Source organism: Phycodurus eques, chromosome 14 (genome assembly GCF_024500275.1).
Source record: "Phycodurus eques isolate BA_2022a chromosome 14, UOR_Pequ_1.1, whole genome shotgun sequence".
NCBI lineage: Eukaryota > Metazoa > Chordata > Actinopteri > Syngnathiformes > Syngnathidae > Phycodurus > Phycodurus eques.
In genome coordinates, this window is record NC_084538.1 from 8,639,077 (window position 1) to 8,654,593 (window position 15,517).

Genomic DNA, 15,517 nt, shown 5'->3' on the forward strand with positions numbered 1-15,517 from the left:
CTTTTTTTTTTGTATTCAAATATGTTTACGATGTGTTTATAACATTTTGCTTTAATTAGCTTAAATGTGTCTAAAGCATGTTGGAGGGATAAAACCAAATATCTTTTATGGTCTTTTCAATATTGCAGATTTGCCACCTATTGCAGGTGGGTCTGGAACATATCCCCTGCGTTAAACGGGGGTTCACTGTAGTTATTATTTAGTATTTCAGTGACGCTATCCAGAGATGAGGCAAAATTCAGAAATTCAATCAAAACTGTTAAAATTCGCACAAACATGGATGGATGGACTGTTATCGTATGTGACATCCCGCCATACGTTTAGTGCCAATGCTAACATTAGCAGTTTGACTTTAAAAATAAATAAAGCATCTGGATACTCACAAAGTATTTTCCCAACACTCATCTTTATTAAATAAATACAGCAAAAATATGTAATCATGCATCAAACAGATGTTCACATTCTGTTGTTACTGGGCCTGTTATGGAGGTAGGACTGATAGAGCCACTTGAACTTTCTCGACAGGCTGATCAACACATTCCATAAATATAACAACAACTGACGAGAAAACAGTCGTATTTTTGTGTAAAGATGCATTTTCTGTCTGTCTTTCTATAGAGCACCTCAATCAAAATACCATATTATTTTATTTTATCATGTAAGACTTTTCTAAACCTCACTTACAGTACATACAATACACAGACTCACTCCAAATAAACAGATTGATTTTTAAAAAATTACCAAAAAAAAGTACATAGCGTGAACAAAGGTGACATTTTAGAAATGGTGTTTCAATTGAAAACAGCTTGAAGCCAGTGTTTGCAAAAAGGAGAGGTAGAAACATGACATTAAAAATCACTAACTTCCTTTTGATGACCTCTTCTTCACTAGGATAGAAAGACAAACCCAAGCAGGAAGAATTAACTGGTCATTTCGGCGCCAATTTTGCTTTAGTAGCTTCACTTATACAAGAAAAAGAGCTTATTTAACATGAGGGGGTGTCTAAACGTGGAAGCCCATTTCTGCAGCTGTGATGAACCTGTATGTCATTTTAATGTGATTCACTCAAATGAAAATAATGACTTACAAATTCAAAACAACAAGAACGCTTATTAAAATACCGGTAATGACTTGTGCTTATTTAGAGAAAGACAGCAAAAATGTAGAAGGCCTAATTGGGCACACTTGGTTGGCACACTTGGTTGCATCTACGTTTGGAGTCACATTGTTCTTATTTTACTACATAATTTCACTTGTTGCACATCTCATAATTATATCCACTTTACTGTGAACAGACAAATTGGGCTAAAAAGCCCCCAAATTATATATAAAATGAACTAAAAATAATGTGCTAGCTATACCAATCTCGTTACCATCCATAAAAGAGGCTTACTCCGTTTCTAAGACACCACCTCTCAATAGAGCAGATAAACAGTATTTACACTCATTAGATGCTGCAAAGTTGTGCCCCACTAAATGGAATTAAGGCAACTTAACCAGTATCCTGCTATGAGGATAGCGACTGTGCAATCAAGCACCACATTTACGGGTCAAATTTTTTGTATGAAAATAAGACAAAAATCCTGTTGAGTTGTGTTAAACATATTTCAGCTTGCATCTGAGCCATTGCATTGTTTTTTGGGGGGTTTTACTTTTATTCTTTCTACACGAGTCTAGTCACTGTTTTGATCAATTTGATTAACGTATATTTCTGTGGTTCACTATACATGCACAATGCTGTAATTAGAATTTTGATACAACATAATGGAAAATGGTTATGGATGATATTATCCCGTTCTACATGCTTTACATTTACTTATTTATACTTTATTTAGTAGAACAGATAACTTTCTTGCTGGTTTTACTAACAGTATTCAGTTGGGGTGGAACAGTTTTTGAAAACTGTCCTAACGGTTCAGTTTGACTGTTTCGGTTTGGTCCGCATGTGTTCCGTTCATTTTGGCACAAGAAACTTTTTCTTTCTTCTCATTCACTATTGAGGCAAAGTGTACAGTAGTGTTAATGCTAGCCAATATGGCCGGGTGCATGTTTATGTTGAAGCATTGACTTCCACTCAAGTAGACGACTAGGCAGGACACTTTGACGGTGTTCAGAAATGCAATCTGATGCCCTAACTCTACTCTGAGAGTGCTTGTGTTCCACACATTCCAGCAACTTTTCAAGTTGTGTGTCGCAGAGCAGCGCCGGGGTACATTTCCGAAAGCACCCATCATTTGCCTCATGCTCTTCTAACGATGCACCAGCCAATCATCTTACAGCGGGGCCTCCTGCCTTGTCCTGAACTTGAGTGATACTCATAATCACGTTGCAGCGCCATACGGTGCTCCTCTTCGGTGCAGTTTTTGTACTATTTCCTTGCTTGTTCTCAGTTCTGCTACGCCCGCCAGGACCTTAAAGAGACTGGGTACCAGCGAGTCCTTTCATTACATGCTTAAAACCCAGACAAACGCGACACCAGTGTACCAAGTCTGTATCTCTGCGACACAAGATCTTTGGTGCATAAAACGGACTTCCAAGTTGTTCGTTTTATGCACCAGAGATCTTGCGTTGGTGAGATAACAACTCACTGAAAATCACTGTTTGTACAAACATGTCCGTCCGTCTATGTGCATCATCCATCATATTAAACTTATTTAATAAATGGAGCTTGTATTTAGGAGAGTCATGATTAGATCAGTGTTTTCCAACTTTTGTTGGCACCTATTTCACATTTGAAAAATCTCACGATTAACCACCAAACACAAATATCATCAAATGTATGAATACTGAAATCTTGTCTCAATTTAGTCACAAATTGACTTACTCAGTGTGAAATCTAGGTTTTTAGTTGAACACAAAGCTGATATATTGCAACTATATGACTTATCTGTTGTATGAATGGCAACAGGTGGATACACAGGTTTATTGTACATTTTCCCCATCCACTGGAAGAGCATTTAATTGATCTGCCCGTCACTAAACGGTGCTGGCATGGATAAGCGAACAAAGGTATATTTTCTGATTAATAATTAAAATATTAATAACACCAAATATACAAGACATAATTGATTATCTCAAAACTCAACGTATACTGAACCGAATCGAAAACCATCACCACAAAACCGAGATGGGAACCGAACCGTGGATTTTGTGAACCATTCCACCCCTAGTATTCATTGTGAACGTTTTAGCACAAAGTACAGTACGTCCATGGTCTGTCTTGCTGAAGGTGGGTTGTTCCTATTGGCTATGAAGAGCAATACAATGAAAAGTCACTGAATTGCTACAGCTTCTCAGCTAGCTAGAAGCCACACTTTAATATGACATAAATAGAAAAAGGTGTTACAGACTGTGAAACATGCCTTGGCTAGGATACATAAAACACTGAACACCCTTGTCACACCAAGTAGGCTGCAGAGAACGTTTGAGACGGTACAGTACAGGAGGCTAGTAATCATCACCATCGTCATCATCATGCATAAAACGACAAGCTCCCTCCTCGCCACTTCAGTTCAGCAGCGTGCCGTAGAGTTGCGCCTTGGTCAGGCTGTCCTTCCTTGTCAGCCCAGTGCTGCCAAATTTTTGGTATCTTGGAGCGGTCTTCTTGGGGAGTGCCGGGCCGACGGCGCTAAGGGCGGAGCTGGAGCTTGGGCGAGGCCGGACACTCGGCCTGGGGCTTGGGTAATGCTGAAGACTTGAAGCTTCTAAGGAGCTTTGGTGTAAGGACTCAGCTGAGCTTCCCGCGCTCAGATTCACGTATTCCTTCTTGGCGTGTTCCTTTTCTTTCGAACTTCCTGAGAGCAACAAGCTGTCTGGATTTCCATCCTTTGCTCGGTACATCGCAGAGTTCTTTTTCTGTTTGCGAAGCTCCGCAGGAGGAAGTTTGGGGCTGGGCGAAGGTGAACCCAACGCAAAGCACTGGTCCAGCATGTGGCTGTGGAATATGTCATCTCCCTCTTGGAAGCTACTATAGAGAGATTCCTTGGCCTTGCTCGACGGGCCCATGGCATAGTGACACTCTGAGAAACTGTACGGGGAGACCCGTCCTGTGACGTTGCGATAGGAAGACGAGAACGTGTTGACATCTTCCACACTCAGCTGTTTCCACCGGCTGGTTAGCTCATCCTCTTGGGCGTGGATATCAGCTCTGCTTTCTAGAGCTGCACCCTGTGCCTGGCCTAACCCGGTTGTAGATCCCATGCTGTGAGAGGAGGCCAGGCGAAGGGTGCTGGAGTGGTACGGTTCACTGAAGCAAGACGCTGTCCTTGTGTACGTTGGCAAGGTGCCCTTCTGTGGGCTCCTTGAAGTGACAATGTGCTCAATGCTGTTGGACTTGGGGAAACCTGAGCCGTCTTTATCGTAGGAAGACATGCTTTTGTGTTCGTACTCTCCACCTCCGCCATCCCGCCAGTCCACATACAAACCTTGGTGGGAAGTGGATAATGTGCTACTGGCAGTGCGTGCACCCCCTCCCGCAATGCCGCCCTTGTCGTCTGAAGCTAGGCTGAAACTCGAGTAGGAACTGGAGGCAGGGAGGCTTCCAGCGCTGAACTCCTCATGGTGTTGGAACGCTGATGCCGGCTCATGATGGGGGAAGCTGCTGGAGTTGTAGGCCTCCTCATCCGGGTTACTGTCTGTGGAGTTCTGGGCGTGGAGCTGGAGCAAAGTCGTGCCATTGAGGTCGATGCTCTGCCGGCGGTCTCTTTCCTGCCAGCGTTCGGGGCAGTAGAGGGCTGTATCGCTACAGTACAGATCAGAGGTCTTGTACGCAACTCGGTGGTTGATGTGATCGTTATTTCCCGTTCCCGCCAGGGAGTCTCCGTCCTGCGGGTGTGGACTGGGGCAGCGTGTAATGGGGCAACTGTTTCCCGGTTCTGGTTTTTCAAGGATCTTGGCAATGATGGATGTAGGCACAGCATCAGAGTAATTGGAGTGGCACATTGCCATAGTTGCTTCACTACCCTGATTATGTTTCTCAATGTGGGAACTGATGCGTTCCTGGAAGTCCAGTGGCAGCTGAAACATGGAGAGACAAAGCAAAGCTGATGAATACTGGAGCATTATAGCGGATGACTGTAACTGATGCCTCACGACTCATTCTTCAGATTTTACTAGGCAGGCTTTCGAGAATATGAAGTCAAAGTTGTTTCGTCATTATTTGTACAAGTGACCGCAAATGGTTCTCTTAAGGATATCTCGCTATTTGTCTACAGCCGCTCCTTTAGGACTTCCATTTTCTTGTTCTGGTTTACAAAGTAATTCATTCCCGCGCAGTCCAGGCATGGTCGTGTTTCTCGGGGGACTTGCATTACTTTGCCACCCTAATGAACTTGTCAGGAAACTGCTGAACACAACATCCATTTATTTATTTGTTCCACTGTGTTTCCCAACACCATTCTGCTTTCCCTTTCAATGAGGATGAAGGCTAAAGGTTTCAATAAATAATACCAGATATGTTTCTCTTGGCTAACATTCCTTTTTCACTGTCTTATCGTCAATTACTGACTTGTTCTCTGTGGCTATTAAATTTGGCAAATGTCAGTAGGCTGTTCCTGCCATACAAACATCTTTCACTGACTCAGTTTTGTATTCTTTCATCCTCTGCTTTCTTCTCAAGCAAAAAGCCCTCATTTCCTCTCTCACTCAGTGTCCCTTTTTCCTCAGTCGACCCTCAAACACATACCAGTTCCACAGGGAACGTCTTAGATTCAGATTAAACCAGGGTGCTGGGTCTCCAGATGGAAATAGAGGGGGGGGGGGGGGGGGGGGATAAATTACTGACTGGGCTTTGTTTGGAAATAGAAGCTCACCTCGGCATAAAATAACCTGCATCTTGTAAATGTGGGCTATTTTTAGTAACTGCCAATTCCCAGGAGGAATACTGATGGAAAGTAGGTAAGGATGCTCAGAGAGAGCAAGCTCAGCGTTGGCTGTTATCTCAGGCAAGTCTTAATTAGCAGTACCACTGCCCCACTCTTTGGATTTAATGCATCTAGCAGCATACACTTCAACAGGTCTTGTTCCACTTATTGATGTAAATGGTTTAACGGCTCGCGATAGAAGTTACACTCATTATATTATGCCTCACAGCAATTCTCCGCTTTGCACCCTGAGTTATTAGTTTGGGATTTTTGCCTTTAGTTGTTTTAGAGTATTACTGCAATTCAGAATGACAGCCACAACCTCAAAGGGAAGATAAAACACGTTCCTCTCACAGATGAGGTTTTCCATTATGGTTCAACGATAGTTCAATTGAGAGTTCAACGACAACACATGGCTTTGTTGGGATTTAAATGCGTTTTGATGCTACACGCTTAGGGAGTTTACCGCTATTCTTTCTCTATCTATGTCACTTACAGTATGTCTACTGAAGGACTTTTTCAAACATACATATGTAGGATGGAATCCTAATACAACCATTGGTGTAGTGGAGGGAGTTGCTAATTTTATTATTCAGGATATAATATGTGGTATAGAAAATTGGTGGATAGATGATAGATGGCTCACAAACATCAAATGCGCAATGGAGCATTTTAATTATATTAGCAAAAAATAGTGCGATCGTGATTCATTAGTCGCAACATTAGCTATGCTTTTTCTACCCTTTACAAAGATGATTAAAAATGTGAGCGTTATTAAATAGTTTGTATTATTGCATGTGTGTGTGCGTGTATATGTATGTATGTATATACATATATATACATACATATATATATATACATATATATACATACACATATATATATATATATATATATATATATATATATACATACATATATATATATATATATATATATATATATATATATATATACATATATATATATATATATATATATATATATATATATATATATATATATATATATATATATATGTATATATGTATATATATATATATATATATATATATGGTATCGTCCTGCCATCTTCCATTATCTTCTGTGAACCAGAAAATACTTCGGTAGCTAAACAAAAATACGGCAATCCATGAAAAAAGGAAATGGTACAGTCCGGCCATCTCTCGTCTTCCTCTGTGAACCTACATTATTAGCTAAGAAACTAAAATACGACAGGACATGATTTTTCCACTTTTTTTGAGTAATTCCTTTTTTTCATTTTAGTCACAACGGGAACCATTCCCTTGCCCCAGGCATAAGGTTTGAGATAATGTTGCTGAAAATAATGCAACCTAAATTGTATAAACCTGTACGTTGTTAGTATTAAACAGTGATGTTTTTTCTTTCTAAATTTACTAGATTTTAATATAGATACTCCAAGACCTTTATTAATGTTTACAGTTTTGGCATAACTGGCGTCAGTGGCTCACCTCAGACATCTTGTGAGCTCTGTAATGAGACTTTGAGCACTGCAGCAGCTGGGCAGCCAGGTTGCAGTCTTTCCTGTATAGGTCCTGCAAAGGAGACACAAAGATCCATTACTATATTCATGCAGTTCCGGAGGGAGCGAGGGGTTTTGAGTTCAGGTTGCCACTGGGGAAACTCTGGAACACTTTAAATTACAGCTTTCTAATCACCATTTATTTATTTTTTCAATTAGGGCAGACCTGGGATGTAGGAGGGCTAATTATAAGTGCAGTGATGCAGTGGGATAGCGGTAGGCCTCATCAAGTGGTCCCAGAGCAATTCAATAAAATTTTTATGACACATTTTTGGTAGCAATTTTTAAATATTAAAGCAGACAAGGGCGGCACGGTGCACGACTGGTTAGCACATCTGCCTCACAGTTCTGAGGACCGGGGTTCAAATCCCAGCCCCACCTGTGTGGAGTTTGCATGTTCTTCCCGTGCCTGCGTGGGTTTTCTCCGGGTGCTCCGGTTTCCTCCCACATCCCAAAAACATGCATGGTATGTTGATTGAAGATTCTAAATTGCCCTTAAGTGAGAATGTGAGTGTGAATGGTTGTTTCTTTATATATGCCCTGTGATTGGCTGGCGACCAGTTCAGGGTGTACCCCGCCTCTCTCCTGAAGATTGCTGGGATAGGCTCCAGCACTCCCACGACCCTTGTGAGGATAAAGCGGTACAGAAGATAGAAGGATGGATGGATGGATAAAGCAGACAATTTGAGCCGACCGGATAGCACCTTCACATTTTTGTTCTTTAGCCATAAGTTGGACGGGTAGAGTTGGTTAGATTTTATACCAAGTAAAAGGATAAAATCTAAGCAGTTGGAAAAGCCATCCATCCATCTTTTGTAGTGCTTGTCCTCATTAGGGTTAACTGGACCCTATCACAGCTGACTTTGTGCGAGAAGTAAGGTTCACCATGGACAGGTCGACAGCCAATCGCAGGGCACATACAGACAAGCAACCATTCACTCATTCATGCCTATAGACAAGTTAGTCTTTAATGAACCTAACATGCTTGTATTTGGAATGTTGGAGGAAACCCCTTTCAAGCAAAGGGAAAACATGCTAACTCCATACAGGAGGTCCTGAATCGGGATTCAAACCTCGGAAATGTGAGTAGCAACATGACGAGATTTCCCAAAAATGACAGTTTGTAAAAATGCCAAGTCTGGTAGTAATGGTCACGTCAACCTGAATACAACGAACCAAGAAGTTTTGAAATTGGACGATGGGTTCAGGAGAAACGTAATTATTATTTTGTTTTTGGTCGGGAAAAAAAATAACTCTTGGACAGTTCATACAGCTTCACCTGCCCTACAAACGTGACTTAAACAGCGCAATCAACAATAGAATAGGTCATGTGCTGTAGTAATCAATAATTTTTTAATTTTATTTTATAGGCATTTGGAATGCTCATTCTGTTTTTTCTAGAAAATTTCACAAAGATGGCAGCCACTTGCCACGTTGCTACTGTGAGGCCCTAGACCCACTGTGCACCCCATATAGAATATATATTATTTAAAAAATATAGGACTGGTGGTATACTATATTTTATCAAATACAGTAGTGTCCGTCCTGCTAACAGAAGCTGTGATCAAATTAGGTCCGCTTGGGAAAAAGCAGCTATCCATTTGAGGGAAGCATTTATTTTTCTTATCAGGAAAAAAAGTAAGTAATAACTATATTTAAAAAATTTTAAAAACCATGATTTTACATACGGATATTAAAAACGCAGAGCTCATTTGAACTCTGTTGCTAACGGGGCCAGCCATAGCCAAGAGGTTAAAATCATCGCTTGCCGTTGTGGGGACCCCTGTTCAGGTCACCGAAGAATGTGGGCAAAAAAAAAAGAAAAAAATGTTAGCGCGACAGAGCTTGAGAGTACCATCCACCCCCAACATCGTCCGGACGGCTGCGGTGTCCTTGAGCAAGACACCGAAAGCCCGGAGTGCTCCCCCGGAGCTTAAGTAGCCCCCTGCTCCAGTGCGTGCCACGAATAATGCATGTTTGCTGTGTCTACTAGAGTGATGGGTAAAATGCAGAGGAAAATTTTTTTATGCATGTGTTCACGACAAATAAAGATGATTCTTCCAACCAAAGCATGTAAACACTCACTCAGATATATCAAACCTTGATGTATAAAAGATTCTTTAAACACTATTAGCATGCAAGGAGGCTCTGACTGTAAACTATGCATAATGTTGTATATGGTATTTATTAAATTTAATTATTCTGACCTATTAGTCTTTAAAAACTAATAACATTCCAGGAGAGTCTAGACTGTATTTAAGTAGTAGTAGAAGTATTTATTCAATGAAAGTATTCTGACCTGTTGATTATGCAGTATGTCTGCTGTTTATCTCTCCTAACTGTAATCAATTTTTTTCTACTTTACAGCCAAAGAAGCAACTGCATCATTAAGGGTCTCAATCTCTGTATTGCATGTTGCATATGCTCCATTTTCTTCTTTTCAGTGTTTGCTTACTTTGGTTTGTGTGGGTGTTTAGTAGTTTTACACTAAAAATCAGCCTGCTTTGAATAGGTCATGGTCTTGCTGCTCTATGTGTCTCTAGCGTACTGTAGCGCTGACATTTTTTTTTTTGCCAGAGCATCAAAGCTTTCGGTCTGACAGCTTTGACTCCCCCGCCAGTTAGCTGCGACTTTGTTTCCAATCATTCTATTCCTTCTCTTCCTTTTGCCGGGGGGAACTTTGGGTACCCTGTGGATTGTGGAGACAGTTCAAATAGTTTGTTGACGATGTCTTAGTTTCTGTTGTTTCATAGTTATCCAACAATTTTGAATGCCGCAGAGGCCGTACAATTGTCTGGGAAAAAAATAAATCTCGAACCACCACTGTGCGTGATCGCACACAAGCCTTTGGAATATTTCATGAGACTTCAGACTTTTGGTCGACAGCAGAATTCATGGTGCCATTTATCACAGCAAGCCAACCAGCCCCAGACCATCACACTATCACCACCATATTTTACTGTTGTTATGATGTTCTTTTTCTGAAATGCAGTTTTACTTTTACGCCAGATATAATGGGACACACACCTTCCAAAACGTTCAACTTTTGTCTCGTCAGACCACTGAGTATTTTCCCAAAGGTGCTGGGGATCATCAAGATGTCTTCTGGGAAAATTGAGACCAGCCTTAATGTTCTTTTTAGTCAACACTGGTTTTCGTCATGGAACTACTCCATGCAGGCCATTTTTTCCCAGTCTCTTTCTTATGGTGGAGTGATGAACACTGACCTTAACTGAGGCAAGTGAGGCCTGCAGTTCAATGGATGTTGTTGTGGGGTCTTTTTTGACCACTTGGATAAATTGTCGCTGCACCCTTTGGCATAATTTTGGTTGGCCGGCCACTCCTGGGAAGGTTCACCACCGTTCTATGTTTTCGCCATTTGTGGATGATGGCTCTCAATGTGGTTCGCTGTAGTCCCAAAGCTTTAAAAATGTATTTATAACCTTTTCCAGACTGATAGAACTCACTTTCTTTCTTTCACATTTGTTCCTCAATTTCTTTACATCTTGGCATGATGTCTACCTTTGAGGATTTTTTTGGTCTACTTCACTTTGTCAGGCAGGTCCTATTTAAGTGATTTCTAGGTTGAGAAGAGGTGTGGTAGTATCAGGCGTGGGTGTGGCTATAGAAATTGAACTCAGATTTATAAACCACAGTTATGTTTTAACAGGGTCCTCCCTGTTGGATTTATTTTTTTCTCCCTTAAAAATTAAAACCATTTCAAAGCTGTATGTTGTGTTTGCTTGTTCTCTTTGATTAATATTTAATTTTGTTTGATGATGGGAAACATTTAAGTATGACAAACATGCAAAACAATAAGAAATCAGGAAGGGGCAAACTTTTTCACACCACTGTAAATTCATCAAACTCTTGGGAAAATACTTTTTAGAGGGTCAATTCCTGCCTAATTTCTACATTAAAAATCATTTCCATTGTTTCTTAATGTTACATAACATTCTAGTTTCTAGAGGTGGTGACTTTTGGGTTTTTGTTTGCTGTAAGCTATAATCATCAAAATTATACTTTTTTTTTTTTTTTTTTTTTTGTTCAAATCATGAAATATTCCATTCCAAGTGTGTAGTGCATCTCTATTATACAGAATGTTTCACTTTTTGAATTGAACTACATAACCAAATGAAGCTTTTGATTCGATTCTAATTGATTAAGATGTACTAATAAAGATACTGTAATATGTATTCTGCAAAGTCAGCTATGTTTAGTCAAACCCTATGCTGCCTGCCAGCACACACCTCACCAAACAAAGCCCCTAATTGTCTTCAATACACTGTCTGTCCGGGCTGCTCAGTAAAATATGGCCAAGTTGACAGTCCGATTACAAGAGAAAAATAATGCACTCCAGAAAAGTCATCTGCGTTTATCTTTCGGCAAGCAACCGTTTTTCACAGAACTGTAACCACTCCATATAACAAACTTATACAGGACCCTTGTGCAACCATTGCCATCCTGCCTCCCGACTGTCCAAAAACACACATCCATCCATCCATTCGCTTAACCGCTGATGGTCACGAGGGTCGCGGGCGAGCTGGCGCCTATCTCAACTGATTTCGGGCGATAATAGGCTAAACAAAATGAATGTACTCCTGAAAGTAGCTGGGTTCAGTCTTTAGGAAACCACTTGACATAACCACACACCATATCATACAGGACCCTTGTCTTTGATATGGCCAACTCTGTCCTGGCTGCTTAGTGCAATTTGGTGACATTAATATCGATGATAAAAATAAAGGAAAAGGAATGTTCACTAGAAACGTAGTTAGTCTTTAGATAACGAACTGTTTTGGACAGCACCCTACCACCCTGTCTTTGATCCACCCATCTCTGTCCTGACTGCTCAGCATGACATGGCCAACACAGTCAAGAATAATAAAAGAACCAATGTCTCCGGTAAAGTTAGCTGCATTTTGGCGACTTGCATCCTACTAACATCCTCGTCAGGTTTGTGCATTTGTGTCATCGAAGGGTGAGTAAAAAATGTTTACAACACGTTTTTAACACGTCTCATGTTTTGACCCCTTTGGGTGTAATGTGTCACAGCACACAGTGGCAAGCCCTGCTCATTAGCAGCGATGGCTGCCTCGCAGCGAACGCCGAGGGTTCACCCCGCTTCAAAATGAACCTCTACTCAAATCAGCCCTGCAGGGATTTGAGAGGAACTGTCCAAATACTCTTCTGAACCTCAAAAGGGCTCACGAAAGAGAGAATATCTAACCTGGCCTCCAGTCTTCACAAAGATCTTCAGTTCAAAAGAAAGAGAGGCTGCACATTGCCACATGCTGCCCCTGGAGCTCAGCTCCACAGAGCGCACGCTTGTAGATCCTGACAGCCTCAAGGATGCGCATTGATTAGAGTAAATTCACCCTAAAACACCCAGCAGCTTCAAGTTAAATCATCTGTTGTGGCTCCTCGGAGCACAAATATCCAAGGTGTATATGAGACTTTACTTTTGTGAAGAGGAGCTGCTTCAAGCCAACCTCCATATAGGGACTTAAAATTATTATGGATTATGGACCAGGAATGGAAAGAAAGCACCCTAGAGCTCCCCTTTAACCTAGGATACCCATCCTTGGATACTGCTTCATTTGTCTGTCGTCAGGAACATTTAAAGCAACAATAGGCTGTAATATGACCTTCAAACTACAGCTTTAAAACCATGGTCATGCTACACTGACCTCATAAGAAGATTTTGTTATGGTCCAGTGAAGCCAAGGTTGAACTTTTGGGCCATAATTCAAAAAGGTATGTTTGTCTCAAACACATCACAGCTCTGTCACCAAAACAACATCATAACTACAGTGAAGCATGGTTGTGGAGTTGTTTTTCATTCAACTGGAACTGGGGCCTTAGAGAAGGTGAAAGGAATAATGAACAGTTTGAAATAGCAGTCAGTGTTAGCACAAAACCTTTAAGCTTCTCACAGAAAGCATAAACCAATATTTGGAAAAAACTTCTAGAATAGTCAAAGTTTATTTGGGGTTAATCAGAGGCACTTGGTGGCAGGTGTGTGCCAACTTCCATTTAAAATATGTTTTTGATATTGATTGGTTAATTTTGAACACAGCCACATCCCAATTGTAAGACAAAACGTGTCAATTTGGGCAACTACTATACATTATTTATTGAGAGGTAAAGGTTATAGGTCACAATGGCAGAAAAGGATTTGAAAAGATTTACCGTGGTCTCATTTTTTATGTCACAAAAACCTGGCATTCGAACAGGGGTGTGTAGACTTAATATATTCACTGTAACATTGAAGTGTTGTACCATCGTAATCCAAGAACCTTGGAATGAATTAATCTTTTTTCTGTGTTATTTTGTTGCCAGTGCCTGTCCAATATCCATTATCTAAACTTAGGTCAACTAATCCAGAAGTGCGTATTTATTTTAAATTACTCTTCAAATATCGAGTGAAGTACCCAATTATTCCTTTCTGGTTTTAATGTATTTCATTTTAGGAATAAGCTCATGCAGACAAGGACGTTATAGTGACCTTGCGGTAGTTACATTACACACAGGCAAGGACCTCGCGCCCAAAATACTCACGTTGTCTTCTTTGAGTTTATTTATGGTGAGCTTGGCCTCCATGAGGTGGTTGTTGAGGACGATGATCTCACGGCTGAGGGCTCTCTTCTCCTCTTCGTGGTGTTGAGACTGAAGTATATGTGGAAGAAAGGTAAAACACAGGGTCGCAGTGTGAGGAAAAGTTCATCATATCTGTTGAAAAGCAAGGCAAATTGATTTATATAGCGCATTTCATCCACAAGGTAACTCAATGCGCTTTACATGATTAAAACCATATGAGCAAAAATAAATTTTAAAACAAAAGACAGTTTATTAAAATAAAAAAAAATGTTTGCATACTATTTTACATACACATGATTTAACTTTTTATACAAATGGCCTGACCTATCGTTCCATTTAAAGAAAATCAAATGTGGTCTTTGAGCACAAAAGTTTGCCCACCTCTGATCAAGACAATTAATTCCACGTGGTTTTTTGCTGCTTCTTTTGTGTGTCGTCCAAAAGACTGCCAGTTAAAGGTGAAATGTGTATTTTTGAATACTTGTCTCATTAAACAATAGGTTAATTGATTTATAGCAAATTTGATCTATCGATCGATCAATCTTTCTATATTTTAATCAGTAAACTGAACCAGTTTACCTTCACATACGCATTTTCCTTTTCTTTACACCTTATCTACAAATTATGATTTTAAAAAGAAATCAAATGAGGCTTCTTGAATATAAATGTTTGCCCACCCTGAGCTAGTGTTAAGCAGTGTTGAGATACAGAGAGGAAAAATGAGCACGCAATGATGCAAAAGAAGTTTTAAAAAAAAAAAAAAAAAAAAAGGCGCAGAGACAGCTCAGAAAAGAAATGAGAGCAAGAGCAGGCTATCGGTGTGAAGCATGTGCCAGCAGCAGGTCTTAATTAAAAGAAGATTACACTCGCGTATCAATTACACTGATACAAAAAGAGGACAGAAGAGGAGACAAATGAAACACTTCCATTTTCAGTGATGGAATAAAGACGGAGCAGCCTAATGATGCTGTTTCTTGTTCCGAGTAGCCAGGTTTTGTCGCAGCGCTATTCGTATTCACTACATTGTCCTAATAGAGTCCAACGCTTGCTATTGATTATTTTACTTTTTTTCAAACTTTTGTTTAGGATGGGTTTGGGTTTTTGAATTTCAATGGTTTTGAAATAATTAGGTTTCATTCTTTCAGTAAGCAAATCAAACAGCTTGCAATTGAATTTTTTTGAATCAAAATTTACATACAACAGTGCATATATTGTAATTATTTATTTGAAATTAAGTAAATATTTAGTCACAAAATATTTGGTTAATAATAACAACAATACAACATGATTTCTATCAACCAATATATAAAAAAATAATCAGGAAAAAAGGGTATGAGAAAATGACCTTGTACTGTATGCATCCATATAAGGAAGTACAACCATGTGATTTCCTCCAGCCAATGAGTAAAGAAAGACTGCCAATATTGAAAACTTTTACATTTAAATTAATTTAATAAATAAATTAAAAAAAAATAAAATTTCAATGTGCAAACTATGAAAATAAAATATGTAA

At 39.9% G+C, this 15,517-nt stretch overlaps 1 protein-coding gene across 2 annotated transcripts in view; it reads right to left on the reverse strand.

Annotated features, from left to right (window-relative positions):
- Positions 1–329: 329 nt before the first annotated feature.
- LOC133413185 (brain-enriched guanylate kinase-associated protein) overlaps positions 330–15,517 on the reverse strand; it is a 46,627-nt gene continuing 31,439 nt past the window's right edge. For both annotated transcript variants that reach the window (XM_061697223.1, XM_061697224.1), the window contains 3 exons: positions 13,966–14,073; positions 7,334–7,417; positions 330–5,016 (listed from right to left, as the gene is read on the reverse strand). In XM_061697223.1, the coding sequence (XP_061553207.1) occupies positions 3,508–5,016; positions 7,334–7,417; positions 13,966–14,073 (1,701 nt within the window). In that variant the 3' untranslated portion in view covers positions 330–3,507. The remainder of the gene's footprint in view (positions 5,017–7,333; positions 7,418–13,965; positions 14,074–15,517) is intronic.